This window comes from Calonectris borealis, chromosome 7, assembly GCF_964195595.1.
Source record: "Calonectris borealis chromosome 7, bCalBor7.hap1.2, whole genome shotgun sequence".
Classification (NCBI taxonomy): domain Eukaryota; kingdom Metazoa; phylum Chordata; class Aves; order Procellariiformes; family Procellariidae; genus Calonectris; species Calonectris borealis.
Genome location: NC_134318.1, coordinates 8,610,209 through 8,631,964, shown reverse-complemented (window position 1 = coordinate 8,631,964; position 21,756 = coordinate 8,610,209). Strand labels below are relative to the sequence as shown.

The 21,756-nt window shown below is 35.7% G+C and overlaps 1 protein-coding gene across 1 annotated transcript in view; it reads right to left on the bottom strand.

Moving 5' to 3' along the window:
• Positions 1-21,756, bottom strand: part of CTNNA3 (catenin alpha 3) — a 524,245-nt gene that overhangs the window by 203,674 nt on the left and 298,815 nt on the right. The window contains exons 8-9 of the mRNA XM_075154246.1: positions 19,181-19,261; positions 13,479-13,631 (exon numbers count right to left, since the gene is read on the bottom strand). Of these exons, the coding sequence (XP_075010347.1) occupies positions 13,479-13,631; positions 19,181-19,261 (234 nt within the window). The remainder of the gene's footprint in view (positions 1-13,478; positions 13,632-19,180; positions 19,262-21,756) is intronic.

Below are 21,756 nucleotides of genomic sequence, written 5' to 3'. Positions count from 1 at the left end.
TTGCTCTTCCCTTATTCAGCAACACAGTCACTCCATCATAGTAGGCCAACCAGATTAGTCGGGCATGATTTGCCCTTTGTGAAGCCATGTTGGCTGTCTCTAATCCCCTCCCTGTCATCCATATGCCTCTTGAGTTCTCTTAGCCTGTGGAATAACAACTTACAACAAAACCTCATGTATTAGCCTAGAAATCTGGTTTCCAAAAGAGGTGAAATTAATGCAAACCTATTCTCTATGCATACATGCATAAATATGCACACACACACATGTTATACATACAGATATGTTTCTCTGTCCTCAAGAACTTGAGATCCCACTGGCCAATTTGACCCAATAGGGGCCAGATCGTTTGACAGAAGAACAACAGCCTCTAATAGGTGCACTTCTGACAATTTGCATAGAGGGTCACGTAGAACAAAGAATATTCAGCACCTCCACCGACAGGAATAAATCTCCTTCACCAGATATCACAGCATCCATATTCCAAGGGAAAAAAAAAAAACAAACCAACAACACCCTAACAAGTACACACACCCACAGAAATATTTGGCATTTAAGAAGCACAAGCTTTAGTAAGCTGATGTCAGCATTTTGATTATGTGTGCCTTTTTTAGCACCTTCAGAATTATTCTGTTATAGATGACTGGCTCATTACAGATCAGTACTATCAAAACTATGAGACTTTTGGGGATGTAAGATGGAATCACAATTATCACAATTTCTAATATTCTGAGGAACTTCTAAATCTGGTTTCTGCAGTAATACAAGAAAAAAGTCACTGCCACTGCACTTGTGTCAGCTGTCTTTACATTATCAGCAAAAATGTTAACCAGCTGTATTATGATGAGGAGTCCATGTTGAACGAAGACACTTTCTGTTTTGGAGCTCACATAACCTAGAGTATACCTTGCCTCCCCGTACTAGGTGGCTGACATTTCTAGCTGTTGAAATATGCCCCTCAGACACAGAAAGTCTGATAAATCTTTGGGTTGTTTATCTTTTGTTCCCTTGCTTCACACTTAGGCAATAGAGGCTGTGATTAAGAAGATTAATGAAAATGTCACCATTTATCACCTGAAGCTCAATCAGTAATAGGAAAGTTGGGCCTTATTTGATTAATTACATAAAAGTGCAAAAATTCTCACATTATGAATTCAGGACTTGCTGCAACATGCTGGAACTTTGTGACGCCCAAAATAGCAAGGTTCAAAGTCTTAAAGTTGACATACGCTTAGAAGTACATGCTCGACTTTAAGCTAATTTTATTGAATTAATTTTCTTAATTCACTATTTTGACCACATTAACTCTCCATTAAGCATCCATCTACCAGCTCCAATACATCAAAAACAAGCTACCTGTCTTTAAAGGCCTCCTTCCATCTGCCTGCCACCTCTCAATTACTGTTGCCAGGCTGCTTCTATTAGAATTTAAAGCATTTTTGCATTAAAAGCATTTGTGCATTTTTCCTGTGCTGCCTTTCATTTTAGAAATAATTCCACACACCTCCCACAAATGCCATTACCATCTTTTGACTTCCCTTTTGCATGCTCTCTGCAAACAACCAACCAACCAGAGCAACACTGGACAACAGAGGGTTTGTAGGCTGTAACCAGTAAGGCTGTCTCTGCTGTTTATTGGCAGCTGTCACATCATCTTGACAAGCAGGTCGGTTTGCTGAAGGACTCTTGCAGCCTTCAGCCCAGAAATGAATTCTTGCTGAAATTGGAAAGCAGGGGTTTAGACCTAACTCTTGGGCTTACTGGCATTAAATTTGTGTTTCAGACATTAAAAGTTTGACTTTTAAAAAAAGTTGCAGAAAAAATTATCTGTAAGTAAAATAAGGAAGTGTATTTTCTGGTTTTGTAGTTAGATTAGTATTGCTTGCTACAGACCTATCTAATCACAGATTTGCTAAAATTAGTGGTCAGCAGTTGGATTGCTAAAATGGATCCGCTAAGATCTTTGGATTTAATTGAACTGCAGCAATGAAGAACCTACAAGAAAGGAAGCTCCACTGCCCAGATTTCAAGGATGTACCATTAACTAAACCCTGCCTGAAGAGGCACTCTTGCAGTCTCTCTTCAAAGTGAGAAAGTCAAAAAACAAAAACAGGGGAGTGCTGAATGGGAATTTTGAATCACACAAACTGAGGATGCATAGAAATTAGCAAACTGAAGGTGTTTTTCCTCTCAAAAATAAAGCATTGTGTTAACTAGCTAAATAAGAGTTAAAAAAAAAGTGTGTGTGATAAGACAGGAGAGTCAGTTTGTCAGCACAGACTATTATAGAAATTAGTATGGTAATGTAATGAAAATCCACTTCCCATTCATAAATACTGATCGTGCTTAAAAGTGCTGATCTTACTCACAAAAAATATCCTCCTAGTCTGCTGACAGGTACATTTTATTCCCAAAACGCTGACCAATATTCTGCATGCATATCTCTATATGCTAACCGCTTCGTGTTTCACACTTAGATATATGCTCTTTCAAGCAGAAAACCACACTTAAGTTCTGTGTCCACAGATTGTATTGTACAACAGGATCCTGCATTCTAGTGACAGCTGCTGTGTATGCTTATGTACATGACTAATAGAAATTAAACTGTAATGCAAAAATAGGGATGATGATATACTCTTCAACTTAGGATCTTCAATTGCTATTTTGACACAGATGGGATTATATGGTGATACCACTGAAAGTATATTATGGGTTAAAGAAGAATAGTAACAACAAAAGTGCCAGCAAAAAAATGACAAGCCCTAGGCTTGGATCTTACGTCTGGGGATGAAATTCGTTAGCATTGAACTGTCTGAAACTAAAAACTTCTACGTAACAGGATTCCTGTTTCTTGTCTTCTGATTATGCTCCTAAGAAGAGTGATAAAAGATTCTGCTCTCGTCTGATATCGGGAACGTTTATAAAGATGTTCCAGTAATCTGTCAGTTTGACCTCTACACATGCAGTTGTTATGGAGTTCTGCCACTGTCAGAATTAGTTTTGTTTTTCAATAGCTCAGTAAAATCAATACTAAAGAACTAGTAATGAAGCATTAAAATGTTATTTTTATTTAGTGTTTACCAGTCTGGGAGGAAAACCCATAGAAATGGGTGCAGTGCTGAGAATACTCAATTCCCTATTGTCTTTGAAGGTGGTAGAAAGGAATCAGAATCTTCCAGCTGACAGTACTTTGTATATGCTGTACTTTGTAAAGCCAAATTCATTAATGGATTGTTAAATTCCATTTTAGATTAAGTTGCTATCTGACAGGAAACTATGTAAGTGTTACCTTGGATGGCAAATCTGGGGGGTTTTGTTGGTTTTCAGAATTCCCATGATCCTTGGCTCTGAGTAAAAGAGAAGTAATGGAAAGGAACGTAGTCCTTATATACTGGATGTTCAGAGGTTAAAATAATAGCCGTCACAGGCTGCTTGAAGGTTGGTTGTGTAGACTAGACTCAGGAAAGCACAAGAGTGAGATGACTTTTTTAAGTTTTTTTTGCCTGCGTCTTTCAGAGCTATGGTGAGTTGCTCTCAGAACCCCATTTTCTGGGTCAGTATATTTAATTTGTCATAGAAAGATGTGGCAAATTACATACAAAATCAGACAAAGTGGCAAATAAGAGCTATCATCTTTTATATATATGTCAATAAATCAGATTGAAGTAGTGATAATTTTCCCATTGTACTTGAAGAGAAATATTTACTGTTTGTATAGAAAATGAAAAGCAACTGAACACAATTAAGTTGCAGATTCCATGTTGAAACTGACTTTTGGGGGAGCTGTTCTCCATAAGAGGCAGATGTAGAAAGCTTTAGTTCAAGAGCCAGTGGCCCTGTGTTTTGCTTGAGAGAAAGGAAGAGTTGTAGCATGCTTATTAAGTTATTGTCAATATAGATTCATTTTAGTTACCAAATACTTGCTATTATTTCCACTGTGCTGGGTTTTGCGAACATTTTGATTAATATGTTTAACCTGAAAACATTTCATTTGTACCATATGTAAGTCTTCCGTGTTGTTTGCTGAAATGGCATTGTATTTGTAATAGCATTGAACGAAAAATAATTTTTATATCTACGTATAATCTCAAACCTCAATTTCTTTATAGAAATTGCATGAATTAATGGTTTTCTAAATAGAAGGAGTTAATTCAGATGAACCCTTGCATGGACATTCTTAATTGAGTTTAATGGTGACTGATTTTGAGTTAGCTAAATTCACTTATCTCTGTTTTATTGCAGGCTCTGTCATTGATCCACATGACAGATTCATTCTCCCTTTCTGTGTCCTTCTACAGTTTATCTGTTTCATCTGTTTTCCCAAATCTAGGGACCCAGATATTTCTTGGAGTCTCCAGCGTGCTATTGAAACACAAATGAAATAAATGCTACCTTTGAGGAACTTAATTTCTGTGAAGGATGAGCAATTCCATGAGTTTGGCTCACATCAGTTCAAACACATTTTCTGGGTCCAACTCTTAGGTAAATAGGAAAGGCTCTGAACCAACAAACTAAAAAAATATTTATACTTAAATTTAAAATAATAAAGGTGCCAATCCCAGACTGCAGTCATTCCACACACAATAGTTTGATCATGTTAAAGTGGCAAAAAGCTATGAACTCTCCAGTGAAGGTGGTTTAAATGAATTTCCCCTATCCTCACTGTTGTGCTCTGCTATCCAGAGACAGAGACAACCTCCCCAGGTAAGGGGCCAGGAGCCCTTTATTAAGCAAGGAGTTCCTGGACCCAAATTATAACCTGTGAAGCAAAGTCTCCCAACACATTCAGGACATCAGTCTCATCTTTTTAAAAGCTAGTTTTAGAAGTAGCTGAAGTAACAAGAGCCAGCAAGTTATTTTATTCAAGATCTTAATAATTTTTTTCATAAAGTAAATTAACTTTAAGATTCTGTCAGTTTTTGTATAGTTTATTCCTATGCATCTTGTATCTTGTTCAACTAGAAAGTGACAAAACAATTTATTTCTCTATATGTATTTTTATAACTCAAGGTGTTTTCTCCTTTACATCTTTTAACTTCATTTAAAAAGAATGATTTCTTATAGAAAATTCATCTTCAATAGATGTGCTGGATTTCCTGCACTGGAAATCTTTATATTAACTGGCAAACTTGTTTTTTAACAACACTCTGTATGTCCTGCCTGCCTTTGCTGTTCTATATCAACACATTACAACACTGATGCACTTAAATGCTGTCTGTTACTGTCCATTGTTCGTAACAGGTTCAACCTTAGAAATCCTAATTCCTAGAAGCCAGCATTGTCATATTGGAATACAGTCAAAACTGAAAAACACAAGGGCAAGAATTAGGCAATAGGCTAAACCCTCAAGTTTATGTATCAGAGTAGTAGATGTGAAGTCAGTGTTATTAGATCAAACTACAGAGAATATGATATATTCGTGTACTGAGAGAAGAGGTGAAGAACACAAAGTTCACTTCATCATCGCCTCCACTTCTCCTATTAAATCTCTCAGCCTCTGCTTGATACAGCTGACCTTTAAACACTGCAGTGGGAGATTTGCATCTGTGCCAAAAGAAAAGATAATCAGAGGATTCTTCCCTGCTCCCATCAGATTCCTTTTTTAATCTCAAGTTCACCCAGCCTATCACTCCTCCTCTCAGAAAGCATTACATCTCTCTGATAGATCAGCTCAGGAGAACAGCCTGTCAGCTTTCCCAAACAAGAAATTTCTAGTTACAGAGGGTCTGCTTTTTTCCTTGCGTTGATGTAACATTTCAGTCTTCCTTTTTACCTATCTTTTGTTCACTTCTACGTACTTGTTCTCTCAATATCAGAATTTGTTTTGGTCTTTGATAGAAGTGACCACAGGCCAGAACACTATATTCACTAAAAACAGGCATGTCTTACAAGAGACTATAAAATACAACCAAGTACCCTAGGGTATTATTTTGTTGTAATTTTCATAATTTTAAATAGTGTTTATATTCAGAGCTAATTTTGAAATTTCCTAGAAGACAAGACTGTTCAAAAATGTTTCCATATAATCAAATATTTCAATTAGATTTGCAATTTAATTGTAATGTTTTAAATTAAAAGGCATTTCAAAGCAAAACCTAAGTGTGTGAAATCTCAAAGCAGTTAATCTTCATTTTTTGAAATATTTTTATCAAAATTGCTGCATTATAATAAGGAATTCCAATTAATAACAAGCATTTTCTAACAGAAATGTATCTTTTTGGGAATTTATTTTAGCCAAGGCTCACAGACAAAGACATGGAGTACAGACAGAATCTTAACCCAAATCTGGTTGCTTTTTTCATTCTGCAATATAGCCTAGTTTTTCAGTGTCACAAAATCAATATTCAGACTTACGAATATTTGATGCAGTATATGAGCAATATAAGGCACTGTAGCCTAGAATAACCTCCATCTGAAGAATGTTTAATGTGACCCTTGGTACTCATGAAAATACTTCAGCTGCTGAGGTCCATTTCATATATGGGAAGTGTTCAATATAATAGCCAAAGTGGGCATTTTAATTTTTTTTCTTTTTACTGTGTAACTAGGACTATTTCACTTCCTCCATATATCTGAAGATACTATTCACATTTACAACTAAGAGATTCTGTTTTGTGCAATTATTGTGCAGCTATAATAGTGCAAAGATGTTAACCAAGGTATCTCAAATACTTTGCCTCTGTTTGAGCTTTTCGACTACTAGCACTGTCCTCAAAGCACCAGCTAATATTCCTGATAAGTGTGGCTAACATCCCAAGTGTATGCATTTTTTAACAGAAGCTAGAACCTCTAGGGTAAGAGCACAGAGTAGTTAATAAACTCAGGAGAGAGAAAACATAAGAAAACAAGGAAGAAGGTATTACCTGTAGCTGCTACTACCTTTGGAAACATCATCGCCCCAGATCTGGTGTGGTGGTGTCTTTCCATTTCACTGATGTTTTGTACTTCACTGAATTTATATACATACTTCTGAACTGTATTATATTGTTATGTCTTAAATAATTTTTTAAAGGAAAGACTGTAACTTCCAAATGTTAATTCAGAAGAAAGATATTTGTAAGAGAGATTAATCCTCAAGCTGATTTACAAAGGTCACTGGCCTATAAGGATACTGTTTGTTTCTTAAATTACAATATGAGCAGCGAGTCAGTGTAGCGGGCAATTTAGCTTAGCTCAATTAACATTTCATATTCAAAGAGGAAAAAAAAAGTATGTTCTTTCTCAAGACCTATTGTTTCTATTTGAGAAGTTTTCATGTCCAGATTAAAATAGAAACCACAGAAAATCTCTTTTGATATTTCAAGTAGTACTTCTAATTTCCATATCAAATTCATTGTTGGAGAAACCTTTGTGAGAAGATGACCTTTTGTTTTTATAATGTCCAACTCAGTCTATTGTATTTATATACAAAACAATATCATAACCTACTATTCAAACATCCTTGATCTTTCAAAAACAGATGCAAAAAATGCACTGAAAAACAGGATACACCTGATTAAAAACTGCTATATGGAGCATAAGAAAATGCAACATAATGTATGTCTCAAAATAGAAAAAACTCATCTCTCAAGCTACAATTCATCTCACCTCACTCCAGCTATCTAGAAATTAGACATCCTGACTAAACTAGTCATTTAGTCAAAGGAGAGACAGGCACTTAATATAAGCAAGATAAATCTTCTCTGGGAAATCTTTATCTTGGGTTAAGAGTAAACAGGGTAAATAAGGTTTTAAATTGAAAAAAGACCAACACAATCAAATATCAGAATACCTACCTGACTTTTTCAACTTCAAAAAAAGACAAACCAAGCAAAACGACAAGTGAAGTGATACTGGTGGGTACCGGGGAGGGGGGCCAGTATTGTTAGTACATGTTTTAATTTGAGCGGACAAGTAAATGCTTAAACTGGAAATAACACAAATATCAATGGTTTTACTTAAAAATGGACTTACATCCTAATCTTGGAACATCAAAATCATTGCATTATCTATCGCTGTTGGACTTGCTGGCTAAAATCGATTTTTATGTGATGGAGTTCTAACTACACAAATACACAAGTCTTTGTGGACCAGATTCAGAAATTTATTTTGCAAATTTCTGCAATCAAGTGAAATACCATGGAAGGAAAATTAAACACTGATGGTTTTATCAATATGGCAACAAAACACCATTTACAACTGACAAAGTCATAGAATAACAGTGTATATTAACATTTACAAAGGACATACTAGAGTAGGTAATAAAACTATGCTGATTCAAATTATGGCTCACTGATTATTTTGAGAATGCAATATCATCTCTTTATTACAATATGTTGTCCTGTCTCCATTTTTAAATTGATATTATCAAATTAATCATTGGTGCAACACTAACATCATCACCCCAGCTCAACAATGTTGGTCTGAAGCCTCGTAGGTGTGTGGAACATGTTTAGCCGGAACAGTGTGTTTGACAGGATAGAGCTGAGACACTGCTTTTTAAAGAGGAGACCTACTGAAGTTGAATCATGACTGGATTCAGGAAAAGCTACATTTTTCAAAAACACTGTTTCCTTAGTTTGGAGAGAATTAAACTTCAGCAGACAGTACATGCAGCTGATTTCACAGCACATATCTTCAACTGCAAAAAGTTACCTTTCTATGGTGAAAAGGAAATAGTCATAAAGCTTTCCTATGCCATAAATATCTTTTAGAAGAGCAATGTCAAAATCAAACAGAAACGGACGGACTTGTTTCCATACATGGAGGCAATGGAAGAATGCCTGGTTACCTGAGGTTGTCAAGAAAGAGCTAGACTATTAATTGTACTGTGTATGCAGTACTGAGATCCAGGCATGTAGATCCTATGACTCCTCCAAGAATTGGGGTGGCTGAGTAACCAGTAATTCTCAGCTGATACAGATAGATTAGCATCACTTTTTTCAACCTCAGAAACAAATAAGCAGGAAATTGGGAGAAAGCCATAAGCCAGAAATCTCCTTGTGGTCACAGTGTCTGCATTAACTTTTTATTAATTTTTTTTACGCATCTTTTACCAAGTTATTCAGAGTAATAAATAAAAGAACTAATGAAGATTTGCAAAAGGACCTCATGGTACTAGATGACTAGATGATAACACAGAAGATGAAATTCAATCTAGACAGATGCAAAGTGAGTCATTTTGGAAAAAAAAATAATCCAGTATTACATATATATGATGGACCTCAGCAGACTAGTACTAATCAGGAATAAGATTTTGGGATTGTCACATAAACTTTCTGTGAAAGTTGCAGTTTAATGTTCAGCAGTCATCTGAGAAGAAGCGCCGTTAGGAATTAAATAGATGTGGAAACAGAGAACATCATGAAATATCTTGAATAGCATTCACAGTTCTGACCTATCACCTCATGAGATGGAAGATGCTGGAAAAGGTACAGGGAAGGTAGCAAGGTGATCCTTTTATGGATTCCAAACAAAGAAAATTTAAAAAGACCAGAAATACTCAATTTGGAAAAGAGACAATTGAAGGAGGGTATGACAGAGGTTTGTAAGTGGCATGGAGAAGGAAAATAGGGACTGGTGCTCATCTTCTCTTCTGATACAAGAATTCAGAGACAGCAAATGAAATGATCATGCAGGGGTTTCACGGATACTTCTCTGCACAACACATAGTCAAGCTCTGAAATTCTTTACCACTGGATATTATGGACGTCAAAGGTTTACAATGGGCTCAGATCCACACCTAGGGTGTTTTACCTTGAGAAAAAAAGGACAGTCAGAATGTAAATGGGGTTTTTTCTTAGCTTTTGTTCTCCAAGACAAAAACTAGGGATTGCCAGCATCTGAGCTGGTTTTCATGACTCAATGCTTGCAAGCAGCTTCACTATGTCCTATGTTCCATAGAGGTTATTTGCATCTGATAAAAGAAAAAAACTTTTTTCTTCTGATAAATAAGGTGTTTTGTATTTAACCATATGGGCAGTCTTGCTTGCATCACTGGCCTTTGGTGTATCATTTGGTGCCCAAAATCCATCCAACTCCTTGGATGTCACAACTACACGTAGATGGTCAAACTGCCTTCATAGTTATATTACAATTGTCTGATGTCTCATCTACCTCACTTACCAGCCTTCTCTAATACAGTTACTGTTGTATGCCATTTTTCGCAAAAATTTTTTCTTAGTTGTTTAGCTTTTTAAATATTTTACCATCAACTATTGTCTCCGTTAGTATTCCATAGCCAGGTATATGCCACCCATGATCTTGCATTTCAATACTCGACTTAAGTTATTCTCAGTTGCAAAGATCAAGCCCAATTCTGCAATAGCATACATGACTAGCTTTCCAGATTTGTATTTCATAACCTGAAAGTTGTAAGGGGATTTGTTTGTTGGCTTTTATAACAGTGAAGGAAATATATAACAAAGGAGTGAATGTGAGGACTCTCCTGCAAACATGCAATTCATTAACTGTCATTTAAGAACCTTCTAATAAAATACAAAGATGCTTGACAACTTTCTCATAAACTGTGGAAATGTTGTACAGGGTTGGATCTTGAATTAACCTGTCACCCAACTCAAAATCTTACAGATGGCAGACAACACCATGTTATAAAACATATCCCTGGCAAAAGGCTGGGCAGCTGTCCCAAAGGGGACAGGTGACGTTTATACATTAGAAGTTTCACCATGAAAAAGTAAATTCTTTGATAAATAAATGGATAACAGAAGTAGCAAGGATTCAAAGCCACTCATCTCCTTTCTATCTGTCCTATCCTTCCTGCAGGGTCAGGCTCCCTGATTATGGTAGCACTTTTAGCTATACCTGATTTCTGTAGAATATCCATTACCCAAGGTACCGTGTTCAGTTGGAAACCAAGCTCCATACGTATTTGCCACTTCTCAGTTTCTGAAGTATGTGTGTATTTCTGAAGTACGTACACTTGTGAAAACTAAGATTAGTAAGATCTAAGTCTATCTATTTGTTATATTCCTTGACAAACTAAAGCAACACAATGCAGTGCTCTACCATTGTCAAGTTAAAAATATATATATATTCTCAGCTTAACAGGTTTTAGGCCACTAAAAACTAAAATATGCTTCCAATTTACAGCTCTAATGTATTTAAATGCTATTCCATTTATATCAATTGAATTGGTATTATACTTTCCACAAAACAGCTACCATAATTATTTTTCTTTGATGATGCTGTTGGAAATGACTGAATTTTTCTTAAAAATCAGATAAATCTGTTTATATGTACGAAGCCCCTGTGTGGCCACTTGCTTAGCTGTTAATATTTTTTCATTTTTGTTTTGTTTTACATCTGATAGGCTAGCAGTGATGGATGCAGTACAACTACTGTCTAATTAATTTGCTGGAGAGTTTAGCAGCACAGTTTCTCAAAAAGCCCTCAATCAAGCTCTCAGAGATACTGGTAAATGCATTAAACTAATATAAGCAACTTTTAAATAAGATACTTCAGTTCTATTAGATATCCAGAAGATAACTTCAATTTTATTTTACGTTAATTTTCAATAGCAGTATACAATACAAGCACCAGTAAAGGGCCAATTTGGAATAACTAATTCAACAATAGGAGGTGGCACTGTGTACAGTCTCTCTGAAAACCAGTTACTTAAAACTTTTTTAAAAGTATGTTTTCTTCACTGTAAGCAGCATATTAAGTCACAGCATAAATATAAATATGCACACACACACACTCTCAGACTGCTTTGCTTAATAGCAGTTAAGTAACAAGTTTAGGTAAAAACAGGGTTCTGAAGTTAATCATTCAGTGAGGTGAATGAAGGCCATCTCTAAGTTTTTGAGGCATCACTGTCTAGTCTGGTTATCACTTTGCAGAAGGGACACTGCAAAATGGACTAGTAATGTCTATGCTGAAAAAGGACATTTGACTTCCCCCCCCCCCCCCCCTTTCTAGGTGGTAACTATGCTGGAATTGTGAAACTTTGCTATAGTTTTTCCTACATTGCTAAGGATAGCTATCTTCTGGGCAGTCTTATGTTCACAGGCAGCTGCTACATGTCCTTGTAGATTTTTTAGGTAGTGTATCTGGGCAGCCATCAGCCCCTTTAATCACAAACCTACCCTAATGCCGACTATTCCTTGCATTTGGGAAACAAATTCAAACCCATGAAAGGAAATTAATACTGAATTTTTAGGTTCATATCTTCAAAACTGAGTAATGATTTGGGTATTTCAGCTGACCTGGACCCAATTCCAAATTCAGTAAAGTTACCTTATCTTCAGAGATCACCTTCCTTTCTAAAAATCAAGCCACTTCAGGCTGGTTTAGCTTCAGTATTAAAAATCTGAAAAACTTTTAAAACTTTTGAGTTTGTGTTTTAGCTTTCATTTGATTTTGCAGCATGGTCAAAATAAGACACTTGTAAATCGGAGAATAATAACTAGTCTTATTCTGTAACTATACGACCATGAAGAGAAACATAAATGTAATACCCTACTTTTACTTTAGCTGTTTACCTATTATTCTTTCATTATCTGTAGATCACCCAAAATTAATGAATTCATTCTGAGCCAAATAGTTTTCCGAAGTAAATTTTCAGTCACAGAGTGAATTAATTGGTTTTCCCCATTCTTGCATTACTGTACACAAAAGCACTAAAAGCTTAATAAAGCCCACAAAAATTAGCAACGCATTCCTTACAGGCACTTGAGAGAATATTCCTGCAAAATCCATGACTTCAGTATTCCAGCGGTGTTTCAAACTCCAGTTTCAAGCTTTGAATGAGTTTGAGTCAGTGAATATTTCGTCACGTTTGCAGGACTGATCATCCAACAAACTAAAATCTCCCTCCAATTCTATTTGCAAATTTCTAAGTGATGAAGAAGTATCATTTATAGATATATATAGATATAATATATATAGATATAATAAAGAACTATACCCTTTAGAAATGAATACTGAGTATACAATGTATGCGAGTGAATTTATTCAGCATATACGCCAACATGCTTTCAGTCTGCTAGAGGGTTCATGGCTCTAAACTGTGTGTCAGAGCACCACTTCCTCTTCAGCATATCGTTACACAGGCTATAAACTTTCAAAGTGAGAAAGCTGGCAAACAACTAACACTTATACAGTGTCTCATGTAGTTTGGGTAGTAGTATTCTGAACACTTTGAGCTAACACTCCTTAGAATCACACATTTGATCAAATTCCCACTGAATATCTTTGTGGAAAGGCTTACACTAATTTCTCGAATTAGAATTCCCTACCACCTAATTTCTGTGCAATGAAATACTATATAAATGCCGATACCACAAAACCCACTATCTTACTGCATACCATTATATAAAAAATGGAGTATGTTTGCTATTACCCTAGGACATTCATGTATTATTTCCTGAAATGTCAGGCTTGGTTGTTTTATGATATCTGCCAGCAAAGGAAATGTACAGTGGCAAGCCACTTAAACCATATATTCAAAAAAAGTGCAACTGCGTCAAACATACCTCCACAAGCCTGCTGGTATGTTCCCGAAATATAGCAGCATATTCCTTTATTTCTTTATCTCTTCCATTTTTAGCAGCTTCAATGAGAACTAAAAGTGGAACAGTGGTATCTAAGAAGGAGTCTGAGATGTGATCTATAATGGCTTTACGGAGCTGCAAAAGAAAGCATTACATTAGTGTCTGCTAATTGGACTACTTATTAAGGTCTACTGTAATTATTGTTATTTTATAACATAAACATGTACACACTGTATTCCTGCATTATTTGCAGGATTATGTGTCTGAAACCTACTGCAGCTGCAATTTATCTACTACACAGAAAACTCTATTTTAGGGACAATTTTAATATACCACTACTTAAATATGCATGTTGTATGTGTGAGTGTATGTGTGTGTGAGTACAGATACATAAAACACTTAAAACATGTACTAGTTCTGTTGAAATCAAGGGAGCCAAGCAAATACTAATGTTCTTTGATGAACAGAATAGACTACCTAAATGATTCCACACATGAAAAATTACTGTTAGACCAAACTTAATGTCTCCTGGGTATTCTCTCTTGAAGTTCAGATGCCAAGGGAGAAGGCTATTTCGTTTTGCAAAGAAAATATTGATTTAATTATGTTTGTACTCACAAAATAGTCTACATTACATGTTTTCATAATTGCAAAATTACCCAAATATTTTCTACCTTGTTGGAAAACCCAACGATACAGTTTGATTAGCAAAATGGCAGACTTCATGGTAATTGTATCAATGAGATTTTACTGATTATGCCACCTGGTAATAGATTAATAGAGCAAGAAGAACTATAAATGAGTCTGAAGTTCAATTTTCTCTATTTAAATTAATTGTTCTTGAACTTCTTACTTAAATTATTAGAGAAGTGTAACATTCAGCTACAAATTACCTCTCAAATTAGGTTTCATGTAAGCTTATAACTGATCATTGGGACATTACTTCACTTAAGAGGTTATTTTCCATGTTATAAACCTACGCATGGCAATTGTTCATTTTAATCATAGAACACTACAAGAAATACACCAATCATAACAATAAATGCAGTGCAACTAAATTAACAAGTTCACTGAATTTCCTACTGCAAAAAATTATTTTTACTATATATATAAAAGATATTGATTGGAACAGAAAAGAACACGAAAGGCTTTTTTTAAGCTCTTACATGCTGACAGATTTGTTGCCAAAGGACGTATTTTCACTTAGCATTTTTCTCCAATGTATCTGTGTGAAAACTCAGTAGAAGTAAAGACTCCTACAGCTAGAAAAATGAAAAAAACCACAATCTTTTTGATTGTGGTTTGTAGGTAGGGCAGTAGACATGCACAGCAGAAATAATAGTAGAGAAATCTGTTGATTATCAAGACAAGATTTGGATATAAATTCCACCACTAGCTCTTGGATAGCCTCACCATCTACAGCCAGACTCACCAGGCACAGGGACAGACAAATCTTCCAAAAAAATGCAGGTAAGTTTACATTTGGAATGATTTTTGTCTTCTAACTTACTGTAGCTTATTGCATTAGGATATACTATCTGGATACATTGTATGTTCTCAAAAGTAATTTACAAAGATAAAGGCTATGGGATTCCAATACAAAATTGGATTTTTACTGTCATGTTCACATTCCCAGCTTTATTCAGGCTGGAATTTTAAAAAATAAAAAGAAAGAGATAATAAAAAGTTTCACTACTAGGAACAAAATATATTGAACCTCCAGTTCTGCCGAGTTACCTGTTAAAATTTCTGTGTTGGAAAAGTCCAGCTGAAGAAAACAGACATACTCGCCTGCTTAAAATTAAGTACATGAATGTGACCTTGAGGAATCACAGTTTAAACATTAAGATTTCAATTTACAATAATCGGCAACAAAAAGCTGTGGAACCATATCCGTGGCCAATGATTCATTATCTCCAAGAGAAATATTTTTGGGTTCTGCATAGCCCAGACTGTAGGACTTTCACAGCCTTAATGTATTATTTGAGGACCAGTGACTGCAATGACCTTAGTCACATTTGCGGTGAGGTTGAGGCATCCAATTTTCAAACCAGCAGCCTAATTTTATCTCTCATCACATAATTCTCTGCTGTAGCTTTTTACTGGTTTGCTTGGTTTAATTAACCTTTCACATATAAATTATCATTATTATTCTAAGAAATCCTCTATCCTGCAATTAAACAGTGAAATGCATCATCTTAAAAAAAAAAAGATAATGCTGTGTCTTTGCTGAATACAAACAAGTTTGAAATTATGTTCCTGTTTCAGCTATGTGAAGGAACACATGAAGCTGAGATTTTCAAAAGATGGCTTGTGTAGCATTAAAGAATGAAGAAATACAATGTAGAACAAAGAAAGGAAAAAGACAAAAGAGAAAAGGAATATCTGAAGCAGTATCTATTTCTCTTCATCCTAATCATAACAATGATTTTTTCTACGACTCAGTAAGTCTGTACTGTAGAAGGGGATAAAGTCCCTGTTGTGCACATAAAAAAATATGCTGGGGAAGACAGTCTGGTTATTCCTGCCTCGGGCAAAGGAAAACCCATTCGTGGGATTGCTTTTGCTCAAGGACATGGATGCACTTGGTGGATAATGCGGGAAGATGGGGAAGTCCGATGTGTATCTCAAGGGGATTTGATTTTGGGTGAGAATAGCCAATAAATTAAATTGTATGATGATAATTGCTATATAGCATTGTATATCATCACTTCTATGGTGGCTATATGCCATATCAAGAATCACCTAGATAATGATTAATTAATAATCATTAATTTGATGAAACTGAGCAAAGTGCAGCGATGATAGAACCAGACAAGTGCGGCGGTGATGGAACCAGAACTGACTTCAGCGTGCAATAATCCAACACCACACATCATCTCTCCTGCTCTGAAGGACTGTTCCGTTATGACAGATGGAGTCCAAAGTCATGGACTAAATGAACTCAATGGACATTTTAGAGGATGGCCATAGACTACGGGAATGATATCTGAGTGTATGTATCGAAGGACAGGAAAAGTGGTGGTGATTAATTGGAATTTATTGGAAAGTGCGGGACTTGGACATGACATAGATGGTATAGAATAAGGGGTGGATATTGCCCTGGTTTTGGCTGGGATAGAGTTAATTTTCTTCCTGGTAGCTGGTATAGTGCTGTGTTTTGGATTCAGGATGAGAATAATGTTGATAACACATGGATGTTTTAGTTGTTGCTAAATGGTGCTTACAGTAGTCGGGGACTTTTCATCTTCTCATGCCCTGTCAGCAAGAAGCTGGGAGGGAGTATAGCCAGGACAGCTGACCCAAACTGGTCAAAAGGATATTCCATACCATATGACGTCATGCTCAGTATATAAACTGAGGGGAGCTGGCTGGGGGGAGGCAAATGCTGCTCAGGAACTGGCTGGGCATCGGTCAGCAGGTGGTGAGCAATTGCATTGTGCATCACTTATTTTGTATATTCTTTTATCATTATTATTATTTTCCCTTCATTTTCTGTCCTATTAAACTGTCTTTATCTCAATCCACAAATTTTACTTTTTTTTTTTTTCCCCCTGATTCTCTCCCCCATCCCACTGCAGGGGGGAGTGAGCGAATGGCTGTGTGGTGTTTAGCTCCTGCCAGGTTAAACCACAACACTCTACTAGACAGGGAAGCAGTGATCTAGGTAAAACTGCACACACAAAAATGACATGCACATCTCTGGCACAATACAAGTAAAAATCAAACCAAAACAGAATAGGTTTAAATCCCCACAAGTACTGGCCAAGTTCCTGAAGTGAATACAAATCATTTCATTTAAAAAGCCAGAGATTTTTACAACTTCCAGAATACACTGTTCTTGAAATAGCTACTTTTGCCTTCAAGTCTTGCCAGATACAAGCCTTCCTTCACTTTACTTTGGTCTACAAAGATGTTCCATAGGGGCCATGGCATAACCCACAATCAGGTGGTGACTAGGCAGCACTTACATGATGGTTTTGTTTATTGTGCACTACACTGAAGAGATTTCAAAAATACAACTTCATAGGGTTTCATCTTCAACTCCAATTTTGCAGAAGCAATCCCAGTAATTGACTGAAAGCAGAGTACATTGTGCACACCATAGCCCCGAATCCACTATGAGTGCCCAATGTAATACCAGATATGGTACACAGTATCATTCAAAAAAAATTTAAGTATTATAAAAGCTGTAAGAGTAGACCAAGTAACAATTTTCATGTTTCTAGTAAAAGTGCTAGGAGACAGAATAATGAATGTTCATAAGTGAAAGCAAGTAAGACTCTACTGCAATATCTGCAGGCATGGAACTCACAATTTCATGTTTCCCAGATCAGGAATTAGACATGCAGCAAGCACTCTTCCTAAAACAATTCTTATGCAATTCACATGTATGAACACAGAATTGGAGGAAGTAGGTGAAATATTTCTCATAAATACCTTCCAGTGGAAAATGTCAAGAAGCCATAGAGCTACTCTGGATAGAGAAAACTACTGGTTCTAGATTGACTATAAATTACATTCAGCCTGTACATTTTACAAAGGTTTATAGAAACACACAAATTGAATTAGTTAACAGATTTTAAACACTGTAACAGAGTCAGTAAACTGTTATAAGCTAGAGTTTAATTAACTTATGGAAGAGACTGTAGGACAGAATGGGAGAGTTCCTAGGCACACTGAGCTTGTGATGCAAGTCGCTGGCTGTCTGAGCTGAACATGTTTTTGATGGAATGTGAGCAGAAATTGGATAGCTAGTTAGTTATAAACACTGTATTTATATTATATTCATCTCATCTTTCAAGGCTTCCTCTGGCTGATCATGGGAGACAGGAAGGAATTTATTCATCATCTTGAAGCATAGGCTGGCTTGTAAGACTGCACACAAAGTTGGAAGGGATATTCTTCCACCAGAGAGTTGATAAATAGCCACAGCTAGAGACAGGATGAAAGCAGCATGTGCTTATGTTCTGTGTAGCCATAAATTTTCATATAGCTGGTTGGGGCAGCCTGGCTGAAAGAACTACTGGCTTTCTAGCGCTCTCTTTTCTAAACTGGCACGTTACATACTTTCAACGTAGTTTGCAATTTTTCTTAGATGTTCCTTGCAGAGAAACGATGTAAACACAGCTGATGTCTACTGCTCACCTTCTGCAGTACACTAAATTGTGGATTTTGGTCCATGTCTTACATTAGTTTTAGGATACTGGGATGCAAAATGGGTGGGTGGACTGTGGACCAGGTATTCCAAAGACCCTTTTCTGTTGTATGAGTTATCACAACTGTAAAGAACTAGATATAGTAGCCCAGTGGTGCCTTCAAGGTATCTGTTCCAACAACCAATAATAATTCAAGCTTATTTAAAATAAAACGAATCTTGATGTCCAAAGTACATTACTGATATATTTCTATAGCAAATACATATTTAGACATGTACACATGCAGAGTTTTGCCTATGTACATACATATATTCAGCCAGTATCATTTGGTAGGGTTCTTTCCCAGAGTTTTGAAAATTTGTATGTATATATTCTGTGGAATAGTGTAACTATCTTCAGTATTTTTTTTAATATAGAAGAAATCTTTATTTTCAAAATGCAGTGCTACAAAAACTGAAAATAGCAATTTGGAAAAGCACCCTTCAAGTCTCCTTTTCTACCTTTTCAGTTCCCCAGGTTGCTTACCTGTCTGCGGAGGTCTCTTGTCTTCTTGCACATACTATCTATTGCAACATTCAGGGCATTGCTTCTCTCTTTCTTGTCAGTCTGTAATAAATATGATAGAAAACACAACAGTGGTTATCTGTGATCTCTTAGCAAGCATGTTCTTTGTGTCCTCAATTCATCAGAGCATTTGGTAAATCATACCTGCTTAAGGATTTTTTTGAATTTTAATACGTTTCAGGAGCCAGTACCACAATATTCACAGAATGCCAATTTGTGATGTTAGGCATAATCTGCTGAATCAAAACATATGCTTTACTAGCAGTATATAGGAACGAAATTAAACACTTTCTTATCTTCTGAATTGCTGTACTCTTTTTATAGTCCAGGGTTACTTATGGAACAACATTATGGAATTATTATTATTGATGTCAATCCATTATCACCATATTCATATGAAAATCATGTTATCTCTCTACAAGCAATTTATAAATTCAGATGCCCACAATGCAGTTTGGTAGTGCTTTAGTGTGCAGCATTCATTATTTTACTCCTGTAAACCAGAATGGGTGAGTTTCAAAATGTCCAAGATGTTGCAATGCAAACATTGTCAATGAAAATGGACAATCTCTTCATTTAACAGCACGTTCATTCTCAGTATCAATAGAAGATTGAGCTCTTGAGATATTTGAGAGGTCTTAAGAGAATCAGTTGTATATTTTCCGAACAATCTCAACTTTTTATTTCTATCTATAAGCAAAGTACTTATATCATTATTAGCTATTTGAAAAGTGTAGTTAACGCTTTTATTGTACTGCCCAGCATTTTTTCTATTCAATATTACCACATTAGACACCAGTTCTGTGTCTACTAGCTGTTTTGAATAATCTTTTTTTTTTTTTTTCCCATGTTAGCACAAAAACTATATGAAAATCCAAAATGTCTGATGAACTTTGTTTCTCTAAAGCAATCATTCATTACTCACTATTTTGGACTGCCCTGGTCAAAAGGAAAGAAACCACAAACAGTGAAAGTGTCTTTACACAAAGTCTTAAGTCAGTACACCTTACATTTCCAGGGAAAGAACGAGATTCTCATAAATGTTAAAGAAATAGCTATGTATACTATAATATACCATAATATTTGGGCTTCAGTTATAGTACACTAGGAAGTCTATATTATGAACATGACTGTCTTATTTTGTAAATCATACTAAAATAAATACTAGGGAAAACAAAAGTAGTAATATCTTGGTAGGCACCTAGATATATTGTATATAACAATATATCTTGTTATATACAATATATCATACTTCAGTCAGAGTTATTTCCTTGCTAAAAAAAAAAAATAAATCTGTGAACAGAGCAATATGCTTAATATTAAAGCAAAGACTAGAAATTATCAGGAAAGAACTTTCACATTAAAAGTGAATGTGTAATGTAATAAATGTGTTGAAATGATTAGTACATTCTCTATCAACTGAAAGGAACAATTACTTTAAAAAATTGAGCTTATGTATTCAGGGCGACTTAGAAATTTTCCTACTATCCGTTTCTGAAATTGCTTACAGTCTTCGCAGGTAACAGATGATCAAACACAGGTCTTGGAGAGAGGTCTGAACTTCACCTTGAAACCTTCAAGGAGTCCCTAAAGGTAGATACTGACTTTCTATTTCATAGCAATGTGACCATTTCTCATACCAATGTGACCATTTCTCGTGCCAATGTTTGCATAGGAACCGAAATAAATGATGACTCTTCTACTATGTTTTGCAAGCTGTTATCAGCCTTGACAACAAAATTGATCCCTTCTAAACTGCTAGGTAAACAGAACCAGTAAAAGCATTGTGGATACAACTCAGCTTATGCCTATGCATTTTCAGATGACAAAGATGCATTTCCACATTGGCACATGCTTTAAAAGCTTTATATTTAGAGCCTATTTTCCTAAGAAGATAGAATCAATGTAAAATATTGAGATTTTTTTAAAGTTCTCTAGTAAGCTGTAACTTCAAAGGCAGCAACTAATGATACAACTGGCTCTAAGCAAACCTAAATCTTTGAGGCAGCTGATATGAAATAACCTCACTCAGTGAATGGCATAAAAATATTGAACAGTGAATAAGGAAAAAAATACTTTATTTGCAAATTTTTAACATAATTGTCAATAGTCAATGTCCAGAAAGCAAACTTAACTATAATTGAAGTTATTCTTCACTTTGTGTTTTCCCCAAGAATTAAATACACTGTAAAATGCAGCTTCAGACTGTAGAATGTGGACAAGTCCAGAATGTGGGTAAACTCATAACTGCAGACTCTCATTCTTCCTTAAAGAAATTTAAAACTCAAAAAAACACATTACTGTTTGGATAAAACCTTCTCATAAACATTTAAGTATTTCAAAATGGCGTACAGTCTGTTAAAGTCAGGGGAACACCTGACTACAAAGTCTACTGTGGGAGTAGTCTTAAACATCTTAAAAAGTCTACTGTGCCATGTTGCCCAGCTTCTGTCAGGTATTGTCCATTGGTCCCGAGTACCTTTGAATGCTGAATTACTCCTTTAAGTTCATATTCCTCTGCAGACTTCCATCTCAAA